This window comes from Nicotiana sylvestris, chromosome 5, assembly GCF_000393655.2.
Source record: "Nicotiana sylvestris chromosome 5, ASM39365v2, whole genome shotgun sequence".
Classification (NCBI taxonomy): domain Eukaryota; kingdom Viridiplantae; phylum Streptophyta; class Magnoliopsida; order Solanales; family Solanaceae; genus Nicotiana; species Nicotiana sylvestris.
This window is the reverse complement of record NC_091061.1, coordinates 148,154,543-148,176,869: the sequence shown is the minus strand read 5'-3', so window position 1 is coordinate 148,176,869 and position 22,327 is coordinate 148,154,543. Positions and strand designations below refer to the sequence as shown.

The following is a 22,327-nucleotide window of genomic DNA, read 5'->3' as shown; positions in this document are numbered from 1 at the left end:
ATTAGGAGTAATATATATTATCTTTTGATACCCAAAAAACGTATTTTACTGATAGCTCTTTTAAAGCCTACCTCAAGAGTAAAAAGTGGCTGTCAACATTTACGCTGATTCAAGTAATTGTTAATAAGAAAGTATTAACAACGATTTGTTGTAGAAAACTGAAAACCATATCTTCCATGTCATTAGTTAATTCTTTGGCTTTTCCACGGAATACACTTGGTCTTTTTGTAAGTGATCCTGCAAGATTCTGTGCACAAACACAAATCCTTTTGGTGCTTCGACTTAGTATTTAGTTAACTAATTCCCATTTGGTTGAGATTCTAAAGATATTACGTCTATTGGATCGAATACTTTTTATTAAAGGCGTAATATAATTGATTGGTGAGCTCAAGATAGTCTGGTCAGAGGGACTTCGAATTTAAACTTTATGAGTTCAGCTTCTAAGATTTTTAGTATTGAATCCATTATATTTTTAAAGTTATGGGTTCATATCTACTCGTTATTGCAATGTTAGTAAATTTTTACACATAAATTCATGCTCAGTTTATGGGTTCGAATGAACCCGTCGGTAGTATGTTACATCCGCCCCCAAGTCTGGTGGCTAAAAAAATTACCAAATATTTGCTTGTTTTAAATTTGTCCAACAGCATAAGAAGCCCCCTTTTTTAAAATTTAATTTTTCAGCAATTTCCAGTTTCTCTTGTTTCTTTACACTTTGCATAAGAAAGTAGTTCAGCTACGCCATTTATCTAAAAGATTAGACTTGTCAAGGATGGACAACTGGAATTACAACTAACTAAAGAGCAAAAGAGAAACATATAAAAATGAAACAAGGGTCAGGTCGATTTTGACATATACTTTTCAAGCCTAACTTTGAGATGATGTTTAGACGCAAAGTAACAACTTAAAGGACTAATCAACTTCTTTGTATATCCTACGAGCTGTGCTTTTTGCTGTAGACAAGAAGCAAGCAAAAAACGGTTGTCAGCATTTCAAGATGATTGAACTTAAAATTATTGAGAAAATAACATTTTTCCTTTTGTGGAAAACGTATATGTTTATATATTCCCAACCTAACTTGCCTTTTGCAAGTGTACCCAATTGATTTCTCCTTTTGTATTGCTCTACTGCTGCTGCTGCTACTACTAGTCATTTTCTAAGTAATCCTTTAGATTGCTAGCACACAGCCGAAGATGAGTTGATTGGTAATTTAAGATGTAATTCTCAAGTGGCTAGTTATAAGAGATGGAACACGAATCAAATGAACCATCTCGTGCATAGTTTAATGCAACAGTTCTTCTTCAGTTATAAGAAATGGATCATGAATCAAATGAGCCATTTTCTTCGGGTTTGAATTTTGAACTACCAAAGACTAATAGCTTGTTTGGCCAATCTTATTTTTGGCCAAAAGTGCTTCTTTTTTTTTTTGCCAAAAGCACTTTTGGCCAAAAATTGAGGTGTTCGGCCAAGTTTAAGAAAAAAATGTTTTTGAGGAGAAGCAGAAGCAGTTTTGAAGAAGCAGAAAAAAGTAGCTTCTCTCCAAAAACACTTTTTTGAAAAGCACTTTTGAGAAAAATACACTTAGAAGCAATTTTTTAAAGTTTGGCCAAACACCAATTGCTGCTCAGAAGTGTTTTTCAAACTAATTAGCCAAACACAAACTGCTTCTCACCAAAAGTACTTTTGAGAAAAGCACATTTGAAAAAAAAACTTCTCAAAATAAGCTTATTTTTGCAGTTTGGCCAAACGGACTATAACTTTATACCCGAAGGTCTGAAGTTAGGGTCTGTCAGAGCCTACTTCCGCCAACAGGTCTGAATTTGAACTGTGTGAAGATCTGAAGTTTGATTATGAGGCGACTAAACTTTAAGAACTTTAAATAATGATAAAAAAATGGCCATCTGTACTTGTACCTCGGTATGGTCAAGTTATAAATTGTAAGCAAAACCAAGAACCAATCAATTTCGCATCAGATCAATTAAAGATGTATCTAGCACCAATCAAGATATACTTCTTGTCAATTTTGATTCCACAGTATCACCAAGATAATTCATTCTTACTACCATCTGTAAAGAAATTATAAGAATATTCCTGCTATGTACGACTGCATTGAAATCCTTGACATACTCGGAAAAGAGGGGAAAATTTTGTAGACAGTACTTAATGAATGGCTGCTATAACATCCCACTGTATCCAAGGAAAATTAAAGCAAAGAAAAGAAGATAATGCACATGCCATGCCAAATATCAATTGTAATTCACCAACTTAACAAAAAGAAAACTGCTCAATGCCCATCGAACATGCACAGTCCACAGGGGACAGCAGTCCAAAAATATTGCTCATCACCACATACAGCACACAAAAATAACTGCTCAATGCCTCAATTGCCCATCCTTCACTTCACTTGCCAATTGCCAAACCTAACTCCATACAGTTATTTAGTAGATCCAACAAAATTTTAAAATGCAATTCGCCTCTTGGTTTTGTAACTTGGACAGAAGTTGCGGCAGTGCGAATAGAATTAGAAGGGAAGCAGGGATTCCTATTGTCACTTACAAGAGAGAACCAAAGCAGAAAGAGACTATTGAAAGGGTGACTGTGATTTTACAGGGTTGAGACTTGAGTCCTACTTGAGATGAACTGAGACTTGCTGGTACATAAGGAAAGAAACTGAAGCTGTCTGCATTAGAGCTGATTGAAGATATTACTAATGTTGAAGTGCCGACAATTTTTTGCAAAAACTACTTGCAATTCTAAAATATAAGACATGTCACCTCTTCTTCAGTGTGCCTATTTGCCTTTCCTCTTTAAACTTTGAGTATGGACTGTAACTTGTAAGTGTACATTTAAATCTAAAGATTCAAATATGATATGTAAATAACCAGTGAAATGAAAGAAATCAAAATTAGTTAAAAATTATAGTGAACTACAGTGTTTCAAGAAGAAACTTCATTAAGAAGATCTTGAAGTTTGCAACTCAGTAGTTGCAATTTCATCTTGTACCACTTAGGTGCAAGGTTTCAATCCTACCAAAAGTCCTTTAATACTTCTACCTTACACTCTCCTACTATATCTCCACAAACACCATCACCCAATAACTTTTCTATGAGAAAGTTACTTTGTTACTGATTTCTTCCCATCTGTCCAAGCCTTGGTGGATAGAATTATCGGTACTTGTGTTGGTGGGAGATCGTCGAATTAATTGAGGTGGGTGAAAGCTGACACACCATGGTTATTAAAAAAAAGTCACTTTATTACAAAAGAAAGTTTTTTTACACTTTCCTCTCCCACGCTATGCACGAACGACCATCACCCAGAGGAAAAAGGCACTTTATTACAAATATATATTTCTTCATCTACACAAAATCACTCAGAGACTTAATCTATATCGTCAAACGGGATGAGATATCTAGTGTTTACTACTCATTTTCTAACTATCTCTGAGAACCCTAGTAAGAAATAAAAAACTTGCTGATGCTTCCTACGCTATAGCTAATCCCATTGAGGCTTGTTGAATTGGAGAAATTGCTCCAGGATAATCCTCTTCGCTAAAAGTTAAGATGGACCAATGATCACATTCGGTGTACGTCGTATGATACAACAGACAGAATCAATTTGGGAATCAAGTTTAAGTTTAAGTAATATTTTCGTGGCTTGTATTAAAGCAAGATAATCTTCTTAGATGCTACCATATCTTTGTTAAGTAGTACTACTATTTTAAAAGATAGTAGTACTACAACAATTGTATGACAGAAGACTCGAAAGGTATAGTACTGATTACGATTGTTTTCAGTCTCACCATTTAGAACTTTACTTTTGTATGAAGAGCTGTCTTCCCTTTTTGTTTAACTTCAATTATTTTTAATATTTGTGATAATTAAATTAGTTAATTCCTTATCTTTGATCATAAAGTAGGTACTTATAACCACTTCTATACTATGTCCCTATCTAGCTGTGGGCTGGACTACTTTTGTAAATTGTGAATTGTTGACCATGAGGACCCAATATCTCAAAAAATAAAGAAAGAAATCAAGTAGACCTTAATAACAAGTATTCCGGTGCTAATCTGTTAATAATGGAAGTTCAAGGGCAAGAGAAGAACATAAAAAATAAAAAAATAAAAAAAAATAAAAAAAATTTACAGCAATAGGTTAATTACTCACATTTATCCTACTCATATGGATAGAAGTAGATAAACATGAAAGACTAAGTGTGAATTCCCCTTTTACAACTGATAGGTTCAAGTTTCACTCAATTTGGTGTTGAACCAAATACTCAAAACTTAAAAAAAGGAAAGAAAAAAAAAAAGAAGAAAGAACAACTAAATGGACTAACTCGAACAGTTCTGAGCAGCAGGTGAATGCCCTTAAGCAGTTTACTCAACTCATGATCCGATTATAATCCAGAACTTTAGTTTAATTTGCGGCTTGCAGGTTGGTTTCTTGTGCTTCGTTCTACTCTTGGGTAGTTGCAAAAGTTTCAAGATATGCAGATCTGAAAAGGGGCAAATTTCCAACCCCTTGTACATGAATATGAAGAGTTTGGAGAGATCCAAAATCCTCATCCAAGAGGAAGCCAAAACTAAGATGCGATCAGTCTAATTGGCAAATTCCTCCACAACCATTCTAAACCCACATACATTTTCTTTCCTGACACAAGATTAATAGCATAGACCTTTGGTAGGATACAGTAGATGACAGCTCCAATAATTGCCACGGATGGATCCATGGATATGGCTAGATACTGCTGGATATTCAGAATTTGATCAAGCAAACTTCCGTTCTGAAAGCTTCTAAGCTCTCTGCCTAGTTTTACCCGCTTTCCAGTTCTTTGGCAATAAGTTCTTTTTCTGTTGGTTCACCCTCTTGTCTTCTTCCAGTGTGGTGTTTGCAATTCTGTATTTTTACATCCTAACTTGCTAAGGTTTTTAAGACAAATATGCCTTCATATTCACAATTGATAAAACCAAACAATTCCAACGACCTACATGACAAGTTTATGTCTTTCATTAGATTTAGTTTACAAACTAAAATATTTAAACTATTATATCACAAAAAGTCAGTGGTAGTCTGGTAGATAAGTGTACTACACTTCTTGAAGAAAAAAATAACATCAGTCACTTCTAGTTGACTCTTAAGTCTTAACAGCATAAGGTCTCCACGATCACTGATAAAACATCAACTATGCCAAATATAACACTTAAAAAGTTTCTAAAATTAAGCAAATGTATAATTGAAGAAGACATTTCAGGCGGGCATGGTAAACACATTTTTTGAAGCCAGCGAGTATGCGTCATACTTCAAAAATTAACCAAGCATGCAAATATATTGACGTTATGGGTAAGTTGTTACTAACTTGGTATGTTCATCAAACAAATTATCATTCTCCTGAAATAAGTAATGTCGGAGGCTGGACATTGGAGTGTTGAGCTAATAACAATTCTTTTAGCTGCTTCAGTTCTTTCACATCATTTTCGATGGTAGACAAGCAATCTTTCAAAGATTGGTTTTCCTCTCGTGTTGAACATAGCTCAGACCGTAATTCAGCCTTTGAGGAAGTGCCCCCTTTCAAGTCTTTCGCCTTTACTCCACCCCCAAATCCAAATACATGGCTGCGAATTTGAGGTCCAAAGCATTTTTCTACAAGCTCTATGCTAGGAAGAGACGGTTCAGACTGCACCAATTCTTGGATTTGAGCCTACAAAATATATTGAGAGATTTCTGTCAGAACCCATAATAACTAAAAGTAACATGTCCAATTAACAACACGCACATGTTTTTCGATTGTTTCAGAATCAACAAGCGTGTTATTCTTCTTGCGAGTCTCAAAGAAAATAGTTGCCAAATCTGGTGGTTTGCCATCTTTTCCGCCCTTTATATCAAAGTAAACATGTCAAATAACGCCTCACCAATATTTTTTTTAAAAAAAGAAAAAGAACTGAGATCTTATGGTAACACCTTTTGATAAATAATCTCTCTAATTGGCTTGCTACCAATATGATGAGGCATCTTCAACTTAGCTCTATTTGCTGCGTTCCTATTGCTTCTCGCCTAGCATAACAACATTTAGTTTATATGTCATAAATAAATTCTCGATTAAAAGATAATAGGAGCAGTATGTCAATGAAATTGCATAACTAGGTCTTATGTCAAACCTGAAAACTTTCGGTAGAAAAATGTTTGGTTACCAACCACTCTCATTGTTTCTTGTCTATCCCCTTTGGCATATTCTTAAGAGCCTCTTGGACTGGCTTACCCTTCACATACATTGCATGCAATTGTCCTCTCCATTTGTTCCATAATTCTTTCATCCATCCCAAGATATGATTGCGATGAATATCCATGTCATCACTCTCAAATTTATCCTACAATATATCAAACACAGGTTGAACTCCAAATGCGATGAAATTAGAGTTGGTGTTTGTCCTTTTCTTTCTTTAATCCTAGATCTTTAATACACTCTTCTAGGAAAACTTTTTTGCTTTTAAAATTACTTAAGAAGAAGTGCTTTATAGAAGTTCTTTGTTAACCAATGAGGTAAAAGTATTTTTGTCTCGAAAAGTACAGAGTATGTGGAAGCCCTTTGGAGCAAAGGGAATTAGTAATTCAATGACATGACAAAAAGAAGACATTAGTAATTCTGAAATAACTTACGAATTATCTACAAAATTGAAGGACCAAAGATGCACTAATTTTAAACACTTCAAGTTTAGGAAATGATAATAGGAATAAACCCACACATCTGAGTGAAGCTTCCTCAGATATGAGACCATAGTGCTATGCTACAAGAAGCCACTTGATCCATCACTCCATCCTTCTAATTACTTTCTGTTAGAATAGTTATGTGAATGTATGTAATTAGTCCTAGTCCCTTATGTAACAAGAGTAGGTTATGTGTTATGTATACATATAAACAGGGTTTATTGTAACATTGAACATTAATCAATAATATTTTTTCCCGTGCTTTCTCACATGGTATCAGAGCTTTGGTGAGAATAGATTGTTGTGTCATTCCAGTGACATCCAGGAAGAAAGAACTCAGTCACCGTTAGATTTTCCGGTGACCTAAGTGACTATTTGCATCAAAGTCACTAATTATCAGTGACGTGCGAAATCAAACAACACCAAAAGGTTCCCAAGAGATAGGCGAACCAACCCCAGAAAAAAAACTACCTGAAAACACTCACCCATGCGCCCTCACGCGCCTGCCAGAGTTCTGCCGCCGGTGGCGTGTCTGTCCCACGCGCCGGCGCGTGAGGGCTGTTTCGGCCAGAATTTAAAATAGTTTCTTTTGGACAGTGTAATCGTCTTGCAATTCCGATCCTACCCATCCAATTTAAACCTAATTCCGACAACTTTTATATTTTTCAGGTGTGAACAGTGATTTCCAGCGTGAACAGGGATTTTCAGAAAATTTTCGGATTTTTCCGTTAATAGTAATTTCCAGAAGGGTTTCTGATTTTTTTCCGGCGTGAACATTATAATGTCATTCTTATTAGAAGCCTTAAACACACAATCCGTTGGATCGAATGCATTGAATCCAATCCAAATGGTTTCTTTACAGGATTATATTGAGTTCCTTCAGTACAAAGCACGTAAGCAGGCATCTTCAGGATTAGCCTCCGTTATTCCAACAGATAGTAGCATGACTTGTATCTCCCAATCTTCAACTTCTGAGTCTTGGGTCATTAATTCAGGTGCATCTGATCATATTTTTGGAAATAAATCTCTTTTTACTAGTATTTCATATTCTCAATCTCTTTCAACAGTCACAATGGCCAATGGGTCTCAAACCATGGAAACTGCAATAGGTCAAGCAAGTCCACTCTAGAGTGTGAGTCATGTCAGCTCGGTAAGCATACCTGCTCCCATTTCCCACGGCGTCTTGATAATCGAGCAGAGTCAGATTTTTACTTTAGTCCATTCAGATGTTTGGGGTCCTAGTCGAGCCAGTTCTACCTTGGAATTCCGCTACTTTGTCAGTTTCATTGATGATTATTCCAGGTGCACTTGGATATTTTTGATGAAAAATCGATCTAAGTTGTTTTCTATTTTCCAGACCTTCCACGCTGAAATTCAAAATCAATTTGGGGTTTCCACCCGCACATTTCGTAGTGATAATTCCCTAGAGTAGCATTCCCTATTTCAGCAGTTTATGAACTCATATGGGATTATTCATCAAACATCTTGTTCGTACACGTCCCAACAAAATGAGGTAGCTGAAAGAAAGAATAGGCATCTTATTGAAACTGCTCGTACCCTACTCATTTAATCTCATGTTCCGCTGCGTTTTTGGGGGGATGCAGTTCTTACATCTTGCTATCTTATTAATCATATGTCATCTTCAGCTATCCAGAATCAAGTACCATTCATGTTTTCCCACTTACCTTTGTTCTCTCTTCCACCCCGTGTCTTTGGTAGTATGTGTTTTGTTCATGACCTTACTCCAGGAAAAGATAAGTTAGCTCCTTGTGCTCTTCTCCTGACCTCCAGCGATTTCTTATGTCTGTTGATGTTACTTTCTTTGAAACTCAATCATACTTCACGGGTCCAGTTAATCACTTAGATATTTCTGAGGTGCTACCAGTTCCGTCTTTTGGAGATTCAATCACTATCTCCCATTCATTTTCCTCCATAGCTCCAGTTGCACCTCCACCACCTACAGCTCCAGTTGCACCTCCACCACCTATAGCTCTAGTGTCACCACCTAGTCCAGTTCCACCAACTATAGCTCCAGTGCCACCACCTAGTCCAATTCAACCTTCTACAGCTCCACCACTCCTGACTTATCATCGTCGCCTGCATCAGGATCAGGATCAGGCCCAGCTGATTCACATCCTGCACCTGACCTTGCTAAAACTACGGACTTGTCTCCTCTTGATCAACCAATTGCACTACGAAAAGGTATACGGTCCACACTTAATCCTAATCCTCACTATGTCGGTTTAAGTTACCATCGTCTGTCATCATCCCATTGTGCATTTGTGTCATCTTAGTCCTTTGTTTCCATTCCTAAGTCTATAGGTGAAGCAATGTCTCATCCCGGGTGGCGACAGGCTATGATTGACGAGATGTTTATTTTACATACGAGTGGTACTTGGGAGCTTGTTCCTCTTCCTTTGGGTAAATCGACTGTTGGTTGTCGTTGGGTGTATGCAGTCAAAGTTGGTCCAGATGGCCAGGTTGATCGACTTAAGGCTCGTCTTGTTGCCAAAGGGTATACTCAGATATTTGGACTCGATTATAGTTGTCACACCTCCTTTTTCCGCGCCCGCGGGGCGCATGGGAGTTTTTTCCAATTAAAGGACAATCGAAACGGGATTTATTTGTTTATTTCAGAGTCGCCACTTGGGAGATTTAGGGTGTCCCAAGTCACCAATTTTAATCCCGAATCGAGGAAAATAATGACTCTATATTACAGTCTGCGTACCAGAAATCTAGATAAGGAATTCTGTTAACCCGGGAGAAGGTGTTAGGCATTCCCGAGTTCCGTGGTTCTAGCACGGTCGCTCAACTGTTATATTTGGCTTATTTATCTGATTTTTTAATACACTATGAACTTATGTGCAAATTTATCTTTTAACCGCTTTACTATTATTGTTTTTAGGAGAATGTGAACATCGCTTAAAACACGTCTTTGGACTGCGTCACATGAAATGCACCCACAATCCGGAACGCGTTTTATTTGATGTTTTGAGATTTGGATTTGGGTCGCATGAAATGCACACCCGAGCTTAAGAAAGTAAATTATTAAACACGCGCCTAAAGAGACTATCGCGTTATTATTTTTTGCGGAGGCCGCGAAATTCGCTAAACGGCCCTCCTGAATTCTAAGTAATTTTAAACAAGTATTTACTGAGGGCCCCGCAATTTGTATTTTTATTCGGCGAGGCTCATCTCATTCTTATTTTTTAAAGAATTTGTAACGTCATGGAAATGCATCTCGGGCCACGCCACAATCAATGCGCCCGTGACTAGAGACATATTTCGACTCCGTTGAGATTTGGATTTGGGTCACATAAATGTGCACCCGAATTTAGGGAGATAACATTATTAAAGGCGCGCCTAAAGCAACTAGCGCATTATTATTTTTGGGGAGGGCCGTGAAATTTGTTAAACGGCCCATCCCGGAATCTAAGTATTTAATACATATATTTTGTGAGGGCCCCGCAATTTGTCCCTTTTATTCGGCGAGGCTTGTCCCGTTTTTTATATTTTTTTTTTTTTTTTGCGAGGCTCGTCTCATTTTTACTATTTAAGGGCAAATTTAAAACAACTACGATTTCCTACCAGTGAAGCCATCCGAGATTAAACAAAAAAAAACGATTCTAACAGGTAACAATATCCATGGAAAAAATGAAAAATAGGATAACCTCGTTCATATGCTCACATTTACTTTAAACATGCAGTAACTAAACATAACATAAACATTTTTAACACAACAACAAAAATTGCATTGTTGACATTCATATATATCGAATATTCTCATTTATTGCCTTGAACCATAATATGCAAAACATGAATGAAACGAAACAAAGGACGAAGAACACCAACCTTCGAACCTCGACAATCCTAGAACGACAAACACGATTCCGACGGAACTCAAGCCGGACCTCTCTGAACGAAGAACAACGACGGAACCTCGGACAACAACCTCGACGTACTGGACCTCGACGAACGAAACGACCTCAAAAGAAACTGAAAGCTCGGCCCGAAAATGCTAACAACCTGCCATGTTCGCTGCTACTGGCTTTTCTCGACACAGCAGATCAGTGCGAAAGATGAAGCAAAAGGGGTCGAGGGACAGTGACGACTCGACGGGGGCTCCGGTGGTCGTTTGGCTTGAGGAAGGAGCCGCTATGGAGTGTCGTTTGTGCAGTGACGACGCAGCAATAATGGTGGGTCGTTTGTGCAGTGACGACGGGGTGCGAGGATGGTTTGACGTGAGGGAGTGGAGGTTTCACGTTATGGCGTCGGGGGTGTGGTGGTGTTTGGACGATGGGAGGAGCTGGGCTGGTGGTTTTGACGTGAGGGAGTGGAGGTTTCACGTTATGGCGTCGGGGGTGTGGTGGTGTTTGGACGATGGGAGGAGCTGGGCTGGTGGTTTTGACGGGCAGCTGGGAAGGTCGTCGTCCGGTGCTGGGGAAGGTGTTGGTCGTAGTGTTGGTGAAGCTGATGGCGACGCTAGATGGGTAACAATGGTGGTTTGTTGATGGTGGTGATGGAGGAGGCAGAAACAGTGGTGGGTCTCGACGGGGCTCCGGTGGTTCCGGTAGCTGGGGCAACGAACGGGCTAGTGGTTATGGTCGTTTGGTTGTCGTCGGGAAATGACGACGAGGGGGAGGGGGGCTGGTTACTCGGTGGGAAGCTTAGGAGGAGGAGGGGTCTGCTTGGTAATGGAGGGAAGTCCGGCCTCCCTAGGGTTTTGCTTCTTCTTCTTTTATGAAGAAGAAGCGTGAACAGTGATTCCTTTTCAAAAAATTCCCCGTCCCTTTTCCAGTCCAAGTCTCGTGCATTTGTATGGGTTTGCCCCAAAAAATGAGCCCCACGCGTGGTGGGGTTCGAGACTTATGTCCCCCGCGCGTGGTGGGGTTCCCCATGTGTCCTGGACACGGTTTATTGTGGGCTAGGTCCGAAAATTAGGCCTAAAACCGGGTAGTTTAAACCCGAATATTATTCTTTTGCCCGGACCCGAGAAATAGGAACACGTTGCTTAACTAGTCCTATGTAAGCAAAATAACTACCAAAAATAAGACTAGTATTTAAACAAAACTATATCTTTTTAAATATTTTTCAAGGTTTAAAATAGCTACAAAATATTAATAAAACTATTTTTTTTGTAATTTTCGTTTTAAAATATTAAGATAAAATATGAGGTAATATTTTTGTATTTTTTCAAAGTTAAAAATGCCTATAAAACTTTAATAGAATTATTATTTTTGTATTTTTTCGAAATTATATAAGGTACAAAAATAAAGTGCAATTTTTTGTATTTTTCAAGTTTATGAGAAATACATAAACTAAAATTTATATATATATTTTTTGAAATTTTCTTTTTGCAACGAAATAAAGTAAAAATAGTTAAAATAGCTATACTAGACCCAGTTTCACATATTCACGCTAAAAATGTGAAAATTCTCGGGGAGGGTCAAAAATCACGTGCTTACAATAGTGATACTTTCTCTCCCGTGACTAAAATAGCATCAGTCCGCCTTTTTCTATCTGTGGATGTTGTTCGTCATTGGCCTCTCTATCAGTTGGACATTAAGAATGTTTTTCTTCACGATGACCTTGAAGATGAGGTTTATATGGAGCAACCACCTGGTTTGTTGCTCAGGGGGAGTCTAGTGGCCTTATATGTCGGTTGCACCGGTCCCTCTATGGTTTAAAGCAGTCTCCTCGAGCCTGGTTTGGTAAGTTCAGCACAGTTATTCAACATTTTACTACCAGCATCTTCCCCTATAACTTCAGCATCCATGTCACAGAACAATTTACTAAAAATGCCTAAAACTTCAGCTTTAATGAAAGCAAGTGAAAGCTGGTTCTTATGATAGTGATCAAGTCCAAAAGAAAAGGAATTCATATTCTGCCACTTCCAAGCTAGATCTCTTGCAACTTGCAATGCATGAACTACATTTGTCTTAGCATTATCAACCATATTTGTGGTTTCAGCTTCAGTCCTTGCACTAGCTGCAACAACAACTAAAGGTTAAATATGTCCACCTCTCATCCTTGCTAAAGCTATCAAACTGGTAATGTCCTTGTAATAGTTTCTAAGTGTGACACTGATGTGCAGTGTCTTCCTAAATTTGGAGAAGATCCCTTTTAATAACCAGGTGTGCAAAAGCTTACAATGTCTAAATAGCAGATCAATCTCGTTATCATTCTCAGAGTGTACTACAACAAAAGTCATACGAGATAGACTTTTATGAAGAAGATCCTCACAGTCTAGACCCAACCATGAGTGACAATCACCAGCTTCTCCACCTAAAAGTTGCCACATCCCATTTTTCAATGGAACATCTATTTCACAATTTTCTCCGGCAGTGCACACCAACACAAAAATATCAAGAGATGTTAATTTTCTCTGGTGAAGTTGCTCGAAGTGAAGCTGATCACTCTGTATTTTATCGACATTCTGCTTCAAATCTCTGTATTTATCTCGTCGTTTATGTTGACGATATTGTTATTACTAGCAATAATTAGGATGGTATTAGTAAGTTGAAGCAACATCTCTTTCAGCACTTTCAGACTAAGGATCTGGGTAGATTAAAGTATTTTCTGGGTATTGAGGTCGCTCAATCTAGCTCAGGTATTGTGATCTCACAAGGAAGTATGCCTTAGATATTCTTGAGGAGACAGGAATGACAGGTTGTAGACCTGTTTACACTCCGATGGATCCGAATTCTAAACTTCTGCCAGGACAGGGGAGCCTCTTAGCGATCCTGCAAGATATAGGCGGTTGGTTGGTAAATTAAATTACCTCACAGTGACTAGACCTGACATTTCCTTTCTTGTGAGTCAGTTTATGAATTCTCCCTGTGATAGTCATTGGGATGCAGTTGTCCGCATTCTTCGGTATATAAAATCAGCTCCAGGCAAAGGCTTATTGTTTGAGGATCAAATGCCATGAGCAGATTGTTGGATACTCAGATGCTGATTGGGCAGGATCACCTTTGATAGACGTTTTACGTCTGGATATTGTGTCTTAGTAGGAGGAAATTTGGTGTCTTGGAAGAGCAAAAAACAGAATGTGGTTGCTCGGTCTAGTCCAGAAGCAGAATATCGAGCAATGGCTATGGCAACATGTGAGCTAATTTGGATCAAACAGTTGCTCAAAGAGTTGAAATTTGGTGAGATTAGTCAGATGAGACTTGTGTGTGATAATCAAATTGCTTTTTATATTGCGTCAAATCCAGTGTTCCATAAGAGAACTAAACACATTAAGATTGACTGTCACTTTTTTAGAGAAAAGATACTCTCGGGAGATATTGCTACAAAGTTTGTGAAGTCGAATGATCAGCTTGCAGATATTTTCACCAAGTCACTCACTGGTCCTAGTATTAACTACATATGTAACAAGCTCGGCACATATGATTTATATGCACCAACTTGAGGGGGAGTGTTAGAATAGTTATGTGAATGTATGTAATTAGTCCTAGTCCCTTATGTAATAGGAGTAGGTTATGTGTTATGTATACATATAAATAGGGCTTATTGTAACATAGAACATTAATAACGATTAATATTTTCTCTCGTGCTTTCTCACACTTTCTCTCCTCTTGCTATTATTTTATTTCTGGCTACGACAATCATGCTCCTCTTCTCTTGCCAGCATTAGAAATCCCAGTAACTTTTCCCGTGCATTTATTTTTCCTTATTGTTTCCCCTTTCCCGTTTTAAAAGAGCTTTGTGCCACTTAACAAAAAAGAATCTTTTTGTTTTCTATACAAAGCCCAAATTACAGTAAATCAATAGCAGATATTTCTTAACACTCATTTATAATAAATAAAAATCACTAGCAGAACTCCTATTTGCAAAAAGAAAATAGAAAAGAGAAACCTTTTCAGGGGTTAAGGATCTAATTAGGAGCTACAGGATTTAGTAGAGCAAGTTAAGGCCACATGTATAAATCCCAAGTAATAAATGAAAACATATTTTCCAAGTGGACTTTAGCAAATAGCCCATTGGCAAATTGGATGCATTACCTTAATAGCTGCCCACATGTGATTTAACTGTTCTTCCTTAATGTCATGCCACGATGATACTCCCAACGGACACAAATTACGGTCACGAACTAATTTTCCCAAGTGCCTCGAAAAGAGATTGTTATTCTTTCCGAGCGTTCGATTGTTGTAAAAATGTTACTTTCAGCTTCTGTCCAAATTTAAGCAATGCAACTTCTTTGCACTTATTCTTTCCTCGAACTTTTTTTACCTTTTCAGTAGTACATGAACCTACATTTGCATACTTTAGAAATGTCTGAAAATATCATACAAATAAATAAATTTATGGTCATATAGTAGCCAAACTTCATACTTGAAATCATTTAGTAAAACTTTAGCATTAAAATTCAATTCTGCAAATTAATAACACAGTAGATTTGAAAATCATACTTGTTTCAGTTGTTTGATGTATTGCATACCTTGATTAGTAGATGGAGGCAATTGAATATCAGTTTGCATATGCTCTTTCTCGAGTAGATGGCGGCAATGGGCTATCAGTTCACAGTCCGACTGCGGCTCACCTAAAATTTCACCATGGTGATACCAAAAAGTATAATTTTGAATTATTCCATATACTTTCAAATGTGACTCGACTGTCTCATGTGTTCCTAAAGTTGTGTTACAACATTTGACACATGGACATCGTATTTCATACAGTTCCCTTGTTCTTCTAAAAGCATAATCCAAAAACTTTTGCACCCCGATTGAGTAGGCTTCATCAAGTCGATTATCAACAAGTTGCATCCATTCCTTACTAGGTGCCATAACCTTGAACGATACATTAAAATGTGATTAGAAAAAAGATATAGGATAATAAAAGTACTATGATGCACATAACTTTTTATGAAATCCCAAAAACACGTAAAATTATTCAAAAGATATATAAATTTCATATTCTTGAGTTTAAGACCTAAGATGCATGTAACTTTTTATGCAATCTCAAAAAGGCGTATAATTATTCAAAAGGTATATATAGTTCAGAATCTTGAGTTTTAGTACAAAGGTTCCAGTGTCAGTAAGGTCAGTTATCTTTCTTGTACAAAGTGATTCACTTACTGTGAACATCCTTTCGAAAAGATAGAAAGGAAAGCGGAAAAAAGTCGAAATCTCTTTCTTCTCACCATTTTTTGTGGGCTTTATGCGTATTCGAAGGATTAAAGATTGATGGAGGAATATTTGTAAAAACTAAAAACACTGACGCTTCCCTTAAGTTTTTTGGAGTCCATTCAAGTTATGATGGTATTTTTATTGATAGAGAAGCAACAGGGACTTAACAAATGAAAAAACTAAATGACTCTTCATTCATAAACATTCGTTCACGCAAAAGTGTAAAAATTTGAAATTGATTTGTTAGGTAACTTGTAAACTATTATTTTCCTTCCATAAATTTTAAACTGAGTAGCTTATGAGCATCTCATTATGAGGATTGCACAATGCGTCTCCTGGTCTATATTTCAGGCTTGATAAAGTCACTATTAGAAGATATCCCGGTTAAAGAGATTTCTTCCACATATTTCAATATAGTTAGACACGTTAAGTGAAGCAGATCTGCCATATAGATTAGTCCATTTCCGTTTACATGAATAAATAATCCAATAAACAACTGTCCATTTTCTCTTTTTTTATAATAGTGGTGTCTGGACCAGCTTGTGCATACCTCGACTATTCAACCGGTACTTGTTATCTTCCACCAGGCAGAGGCGGAGCCAGAATTCGAAGCTTATGGGTTTCGGAATTTTAATTATATTAAGTTACTGGGTTCTAAATTAATAATTTACACAAATTCAATGGATTTTTTAAGATAAATACAGGATTTGAACCAAAGTTACTAGGTCTGTCGAAACCCGTAACTTATACATTGGCTCCGCCCCTGAGCACAAGTAATGCATAACTTTGCCAACCAACGCTTAGGCCGAAGAAATCACTTAGAGGGCGTTTGGATTGGCTTTTCAAAAGTAGCTTATAAGCTAAAAGCCAAAAGCCATAAGTTAGTGATACCCAACTTTTGGCTTTTGACTTATTTTTGTACTTTTCATGCCTAAAAAGTAAGTGTTTTAATCACTTTTTATCATTGTCAAACATCACAAAAACTAGAAAAGTGCTTAAAAGACAATAAGCAATTAAAATAAGCCAATCCAAACACCCTCTTAGTGATTTTTGCTTTCCGTTAGGACATTTTACTTTACATGAATAAATTCAAACCCTAAGACAAGGAAGAGAACATGAAAGTCATAAGAAATAAGGTTTTAGGTTTCACCTACAAGACACATATACAATACATATATCACTTTAGCAAGCGATTTCACTTTGGAATTTACTGGACCTGTCCATTGCTTGAAGATTAGAGTAACATGCTTAACTTTAGTCAATAACTCAGACTATTTGGCCGGCACTTCGGACTCAAATTTACGATTTTGAGCATTTCGCAGTGAAAATGGTAAAGCTAAAAATTCTTAACCCACTAAAATTTATCAGATGCGTCGTAGGAACCTGCCTACTGAGAGAGTGGAAGAGTAGCAAAATTATAAGATGTTTTGTAGTACACACACCTTCGATTCCCAGAAACACATTTTAATTCAGCATTTGAGAGAAATACGGAAGAGTGAATTATTAGATTGAAAGATTAGGGTTTAGGGATTTTACCTGCCTTCGCCCTTCAGAGAGATGAGCGGGAATTTGAGGAAAATAACGGAGAGTTTTCTCTTTTTCCGAAAAAAGAGTAAAGTAATTTCTCTCTGGCGCTCAATTCATTATGTTAGGGGCCAGATATGGAATTTAGGGACCAGTTTTTTAATCAAGTACAAAATATTGATAACAATTAATCCTGTTTCTTGTAACTGAGCTGGCCCATGTCCGGACCGGTCCGATCCAGTAAAAGAGAGAACTGAAACAAGGGGTTTTTACCTAGCTATACTATAATAGAAATCTATTTACCACATTTATTTAGGTTTCTTATCAATTATTTTGTATACCTATATTTACTAATTATATACAAAATCATAAAAAGAAGAAATTCAAGATCCTTTAAATCTAGCCTATAAGTTACATGATACACAACCCCCATTTCCAATAATTTCCCATACATTTAAGATTCTTTCCTTTTCCAAAGGATTACAAAAACATCTTCTCTCTTTCTTAACAATTATCCAAAATTAATCTTACCCACAGTAAGAAATTTTATTTACCTATTGTTATCCAAAATCTTACTTACCATTTTTATCCTCCCCCCCTCCCCCCCCCAACCAAAAAAAAATTGCAGATTTTTTTCTCTTCCAAAGCTTTTGAAATTCAATTTCTCTCTTTCTTACTAATCACCCAAAATATCTATTTGTATTGATGTAATGCAAATGAAATTCAAAAATATTGCTCTAGAATTAAGTTGTGGGTAAGCTTTGAATCTTGTTTTCTTTCTTTCTAAAATCTTTATTATATGTGACTTGTATATGATATATCAATACCCAAAATAATACTTGATACAACATTAATACAATCATAATACGATTATTTTAAATTTTCAATGTATGGTTGTGATTGAAACTTGAAGAAGATGAAGATCATAATTCTTTCATAATTTTTTAGAAATGTATCGCGATTGTATTATAATTGTATATGTATCATAATTGTTGCAAGAATTGTATTACAAATATATGATAGTCGTATATTCATTGTATATTGTTACGAGCAGTTGTGCCTTCGTGACGAATTTCACAGTTTATATCACAAGTATGATAATTGTATATTACTTTATTAGTATTGTATCATGTATTATTCTGGGTATTAATATACCAGATACAAGTTAAATATAATTATGATACATTTATGTTTTAGGCGTTGATGTATCTGATGCAATTCAAATATAATTATGATACAGTTATCATACAATTATCATAAAAAAATTAGAATATTTTTTAATAATATAAAGCTATCGATGATGGTGGAAAGAGAGAAGATGGAGATTCTGGGATTAGATTAACGAATTTTGATGTAAAAAAAAGGAGAGAGAAGAGGAGAGTGGAAAAAAAGTGGAAAAGATATAATTGAATCCCTTAATTGAAGGCCCTAATAATGGGGTGAGATTCTTTTAAGAAGCAATGCATATAATTTGTAAGAAAAACTTAAATATTTATTAAAAACTTCAAAACATAGAGAACATAAGTAAATAAATTTCTAATATAATATAACTAGATAAAAATCTCCTGAAACAACCCATAATAGACCGGTTGGGATTGGGCTGGGGATATCATGGAGGGGGGCTGGGCCGACCAAGGTATTAGACCTGGTAGACCGGCGAGGTGGTAGCCAAGGTCTCGGTCCACCAGGGCAAGGTCAGTAGCTAATTTTTTATTTTATTTTTAGCCTCATATAATATTAGTAAATTAGTTTAATCCAATTCAAAGTTTTAAATAGTAATAAATTAGCAGTAGAAAATAAAGCTAGTTGTGAATGGTTGAAGCTTTAAACAGTTACAATTTGCGATTATATATATATATATATATATAATATGTATTTTTTCGAGTTCTACTCCTTTTGCTTACTATATACCATTTCGTGACAGTAAATTAATCAAGCCTAAAACTTTTGAATTCAGATTCATTACCTTTTCCTTAGGAGGGGTGCACTGATTGCAAGGTTATCCCGAGTAAGTGTGTGTCAACGCAACATAGGTTCTTGGTAATGGACTTGGAGATCAAGAGAGTAAGAAAGAAGAGAGCGGTGTACGGCCAGCCTAAGATTAATACCTTGACTAAGGAAAATGCTCACGAGTTGGGGGAGAAGTTGTGGCCATGGGGGGTTGGAGGAGTAGTGGGGACGCGAGTAGTATGTGGACAACGACAGCGAACTGCATTAAGGAAGCTGCTAGAGAGGTGTTAGAGGTAACGAAGGGTTATTCAGGATGCTACAAAGGGGATTAGAGGTGGAATGAGGAGGTCAAAGGAATGGAAGCTAAGAAAGAGGCATATCTGAAGCTAGTGGGGAGCACGGATGAGGAAGGGAAGAAGACATGTAGAGAGTGTTATAAGAAAGAAAGGAAAGAGGCAAAATTGGCAGTCACAGTAACTAAGACTGCAACTTTTCAGCGATTGTATGAGGGTCTTGGGGGCAAAGGAGGAGACATGAAGTTGTACATGTTAGGCAGGATTAGGGAGAGGATGGCTCGGGACCTGGACCAAGTGTGGTGCATCAAAGACGAAGATGGTAAGGTTCTGATGAAAAAGGCGTGTATCAGACGTAGATGGCAGGAGTACTTTCATAGACTCTTGAACGAGGGAGGAGACAGGAACATCGTACTGGGTGAGTTGGAAAACTCAGGAGTCAGAGGGATTTTAGATTTTGTAGGCGTATTAGGAGCAAGGAGATTAAGGGGACAATGCAGAAGATGAGCAAGGATAAGGCAACTAGGTCTGACAAGATCCCAGTAGAATTTTAGAAGGAAGTGGGTCGGGTAGGCTTGGAGTGGCTTACTAGTTTGTTTAATGTCATTTTCAAGACGAAAAAGATTCCTGAAGATCTACGGTGGAGTTTTATGATCCCGTTGTATAAAAATAAGGTGATATCCAGGACTGCTGAGTCATACTATAAAAATTTAGGAGGTGGTGGTTGAGAGGAGGGTGCGACATAGTGTGACTATTTCCGAGAAACAGTTCAAATTTATGCTGGGATAGTCTACTACATAAGCCGAATACCTTGTGAGATTGGTGGAGTAGTATAAGAAGAGGAAGAAGGACTTGCATATGGTATTCATAGACCTAGAGAAGGCCGATGATAAAGTCCCCAGAGAGGTCTTATGGAGATGTATGGAGGCTAGCGGTATCCTGGTAGCGTACATTAGGATGATTAAGGACATGTATGAAAGAGCGAAGACTCGGGTAAGGACTGCGAGAGGAGACTCAGATCATTTTTCAATGGAGATGGGTTCGCATCAAGAGTCGACTCTTAGCCCATTTTTATTTGTCTTAGCGCTAGAGGTGCTGACGCGATACTTACAAGGGAAAGTGCCATTGTGTATGTTATTCGCTGATGACATAGTTCTGAGTGATGAGACGCGAAATGGAGTTGATGCTAGGTTCGAAGTTTGGAGACAGACGCTGGAGCCTAAGGGTTTCAAATTGAGTAGGTCAAAAACTGAGTATTTGGAGTACAAGTTTAGTGATGGGATGCGTGAAGAAGGAGTGGAAGTGAAGATTGATACTCAAGTCATCTGCAAAAGAGAGAGTTTCATGGATCTATTATTCAAGGCAACGGGGAGATTGACGAGGATGTTACTCATCGTATTGGTGCGGGGTGGATGAGATGGAGGCTCGCCTCGGGGGTTTTGTGCGATAAGAATGTGCCACACGAACTTAAGGGCAAGTTCTACAGAGTGGTAGTTAGACCGACTATGTTGTATGGGTTGAGTGTTGGCCCGTTAAGAAGTCCCATATCCAGAAGATAAAAGTAGCTTAAATAAGGATGTTGAGATGAATGTGTGGGCATACTAGGAAGGACAAGATTAGGAATGAATTTGTTAGGGACAAGGTAGGAGTGATATCTGTGGAGGACAAGTTACGTGAATCAAGGTTAAGATGGTTCGGGCATGTGAAGAGGAGAGACATAGATGCTCTAATCAGGAGGTGTGAGAGGTTATCCATGGCGGGGCTGAGGAAGGGAAGGGATAGGCTTAAGAAGTATTGGGGAGAGGTAGTTAGGCAGGACATGACATTGCTCCAGCTTACAGAGGATATGACTCATGATAGAAAGGTGTGGAGGTCTAGGATTAAGATTGTAGGTTGCCAAATAGTAGTGTGTTCCTCCTAGGCTTACCAGTAGTACTAGAACTATTTCTGTATTATCTTATTCATGGTTCTTTATTATTACATGTTGTGTTTTTTGCTCCCGTTACCACAATACATTGTTGTTATTATTGTTTGCTACTTGTTGCATTATCTCTATTGTTCCTTGAGTCAAGGGTCTATCGGAAACAACCTCTCTATCTCTATATGGTAGAGGTAATGTCTACGTACACACTACCCTCCACAGATCCCATTTATGAGAATACACTAAGTTTGTTGTTATTGTCGTCAACCAAATAAGATGTCCAGAAAACTTGTTTACCTGGGATCTTGGAATAGCGCTGAGGTCCAAAATTGTCTCCATTGAAATACACTCTTGTTATGAAGACATTATCCGACTTTGAAATTGAACCCATTTAGTTTTAATATCTGAAGCAATACCTTATCAGCGTTCTCACATTTGTGTCTTAAACTAGGATATAAAAATGGATAGCTTAACTTACTTGGATGAAAATATCACGACCTAAACCTATGGCATTGTCCGTTTTGGCCCAACAGACCTCACAGATTAATTGTCCCTTAGGCTATGCCATCATCGAGTCCAAAAGCGCAGCATATCATGTGAACTTGTATTATGTCGTATAAAGCTACAAGCCTGTAAGTTTTACTTGACCCACCCTCATCCGTCCGCGCTCTGTCATGGGTGCAGAGAAAATATCTAAGAAACCATGTTGGTTAGTGGGTTCCCGAGGAGACAACAAACCCAAAAGCAAAAAGAAACATCGAATTAATTTAGAAAGAAGAACAAAAAAAGACAGTGAATAATACAACT

The 22,327-nt window shown here is 37.4% G+C and overlaps 2 protein-coding genes across 6 annotated transcripts; one reads left to right on the top strand and one right to left on the bottom strand.

Moving 5' to 3' along the window:
• Positions 1-4,053: 4,053 nt before the first annotated feature.
• On the bottom strand, positions 4,054-17,480 carry LOC104236570 (uncharacterized). Of its 5 annotated transcripts, XM_070174705.1 has the most exons (8): positions 17,369-17,480; positions 15,145-15,493; positions 14,708-14,956; positions 6,155-6,364; positions 5,958-6,050; positions 5,773-5,871; positions 5,356-5,697; positions 4,054-4,983 (listed from the first exon to the last, which is right to left on the bottom strand). In XM_070174705.1, the coding sequence occupies exons 5-7, from the start codon at positions 6,006-6,008 to the stop codon at positions 5,380-5,382; spliced, it is 468 nt and encodes a 155-aa protein (XP_070030806.1). In that variant the 5' UTR covers positions 6,009-6,050; positions 6,155-6,364; positions 14,708-14,956; positions 15,145-15,493; positions 17,369-17,480; the 3' UTR covers positions 4,054-4,983; positions 5,356-5,379. The 5 variants fall into 5 exon arrangements, 4 of the variants coding, with proteins under 4 accessions (XP_070030806.1, XP_070030805.1, XP_070030804.1 ...); XR_011407705.1 differs by lacking the exons at positions 4,054-4,983; positions 17,369-17,480 and adding an exon at positions 17,275-17,322 and having other exon boundaries at positions 5,296-5,697; XM_070174704.1 differs by lacking the exon at positions 4,054-4,983 and having other exon boundaries at positions 5,296-5,697; positions 14,708-14,981.
• A 2,182-nt stretch (positions 17,481-19,662) lies between these two features.
• LOC138869469 (uncharacterized) lies at positions 19,663-20,106 on the top strand. The gene has a single exon (XM_070147089.1). The coding sequence runs from the start codon at positions 19,663-19,665 to the stop codon at positions 20,104-20,106; it is 444 nt and encodes a 147-aa protein (XP_070003190.1).
• Positions 20,107-22,327: the final 2,221 nt, after the last annotated feature.

Excerpts from the sequence above, each read along its gene's own strand:
- LOC104236570 (XM_070174705.1), bottom strand. The coding sequence starts at position 6,008 with ATGCCTCATCATATTGGTAGCAAGCCAATTAGAGAGATTATTTATCAA. Across the intron at positions 5,872-5,957 it reads GAGAGATTATTTATCAAAAG|GGCGGAAAAGATGGCAAACC; the intron begins GTGTTACCATAA and ends TTTGATATAAAG. Across the intron at positions 5,698-5,772 it reads CTGAAACAATCGAAAAACAT|GCTCAAATCCAAGAATTGGT; the intron begins GTGCGTGTTGTT and ends TATATTTTGTAG.
- LOC138869469 (XM_070147089.1), top strand. The coding sequence starts at position 19,663 with ATGGAAGCTAAGAAAGAGGCATATCTGAAGCTAGTGGGGAGCACGGAT.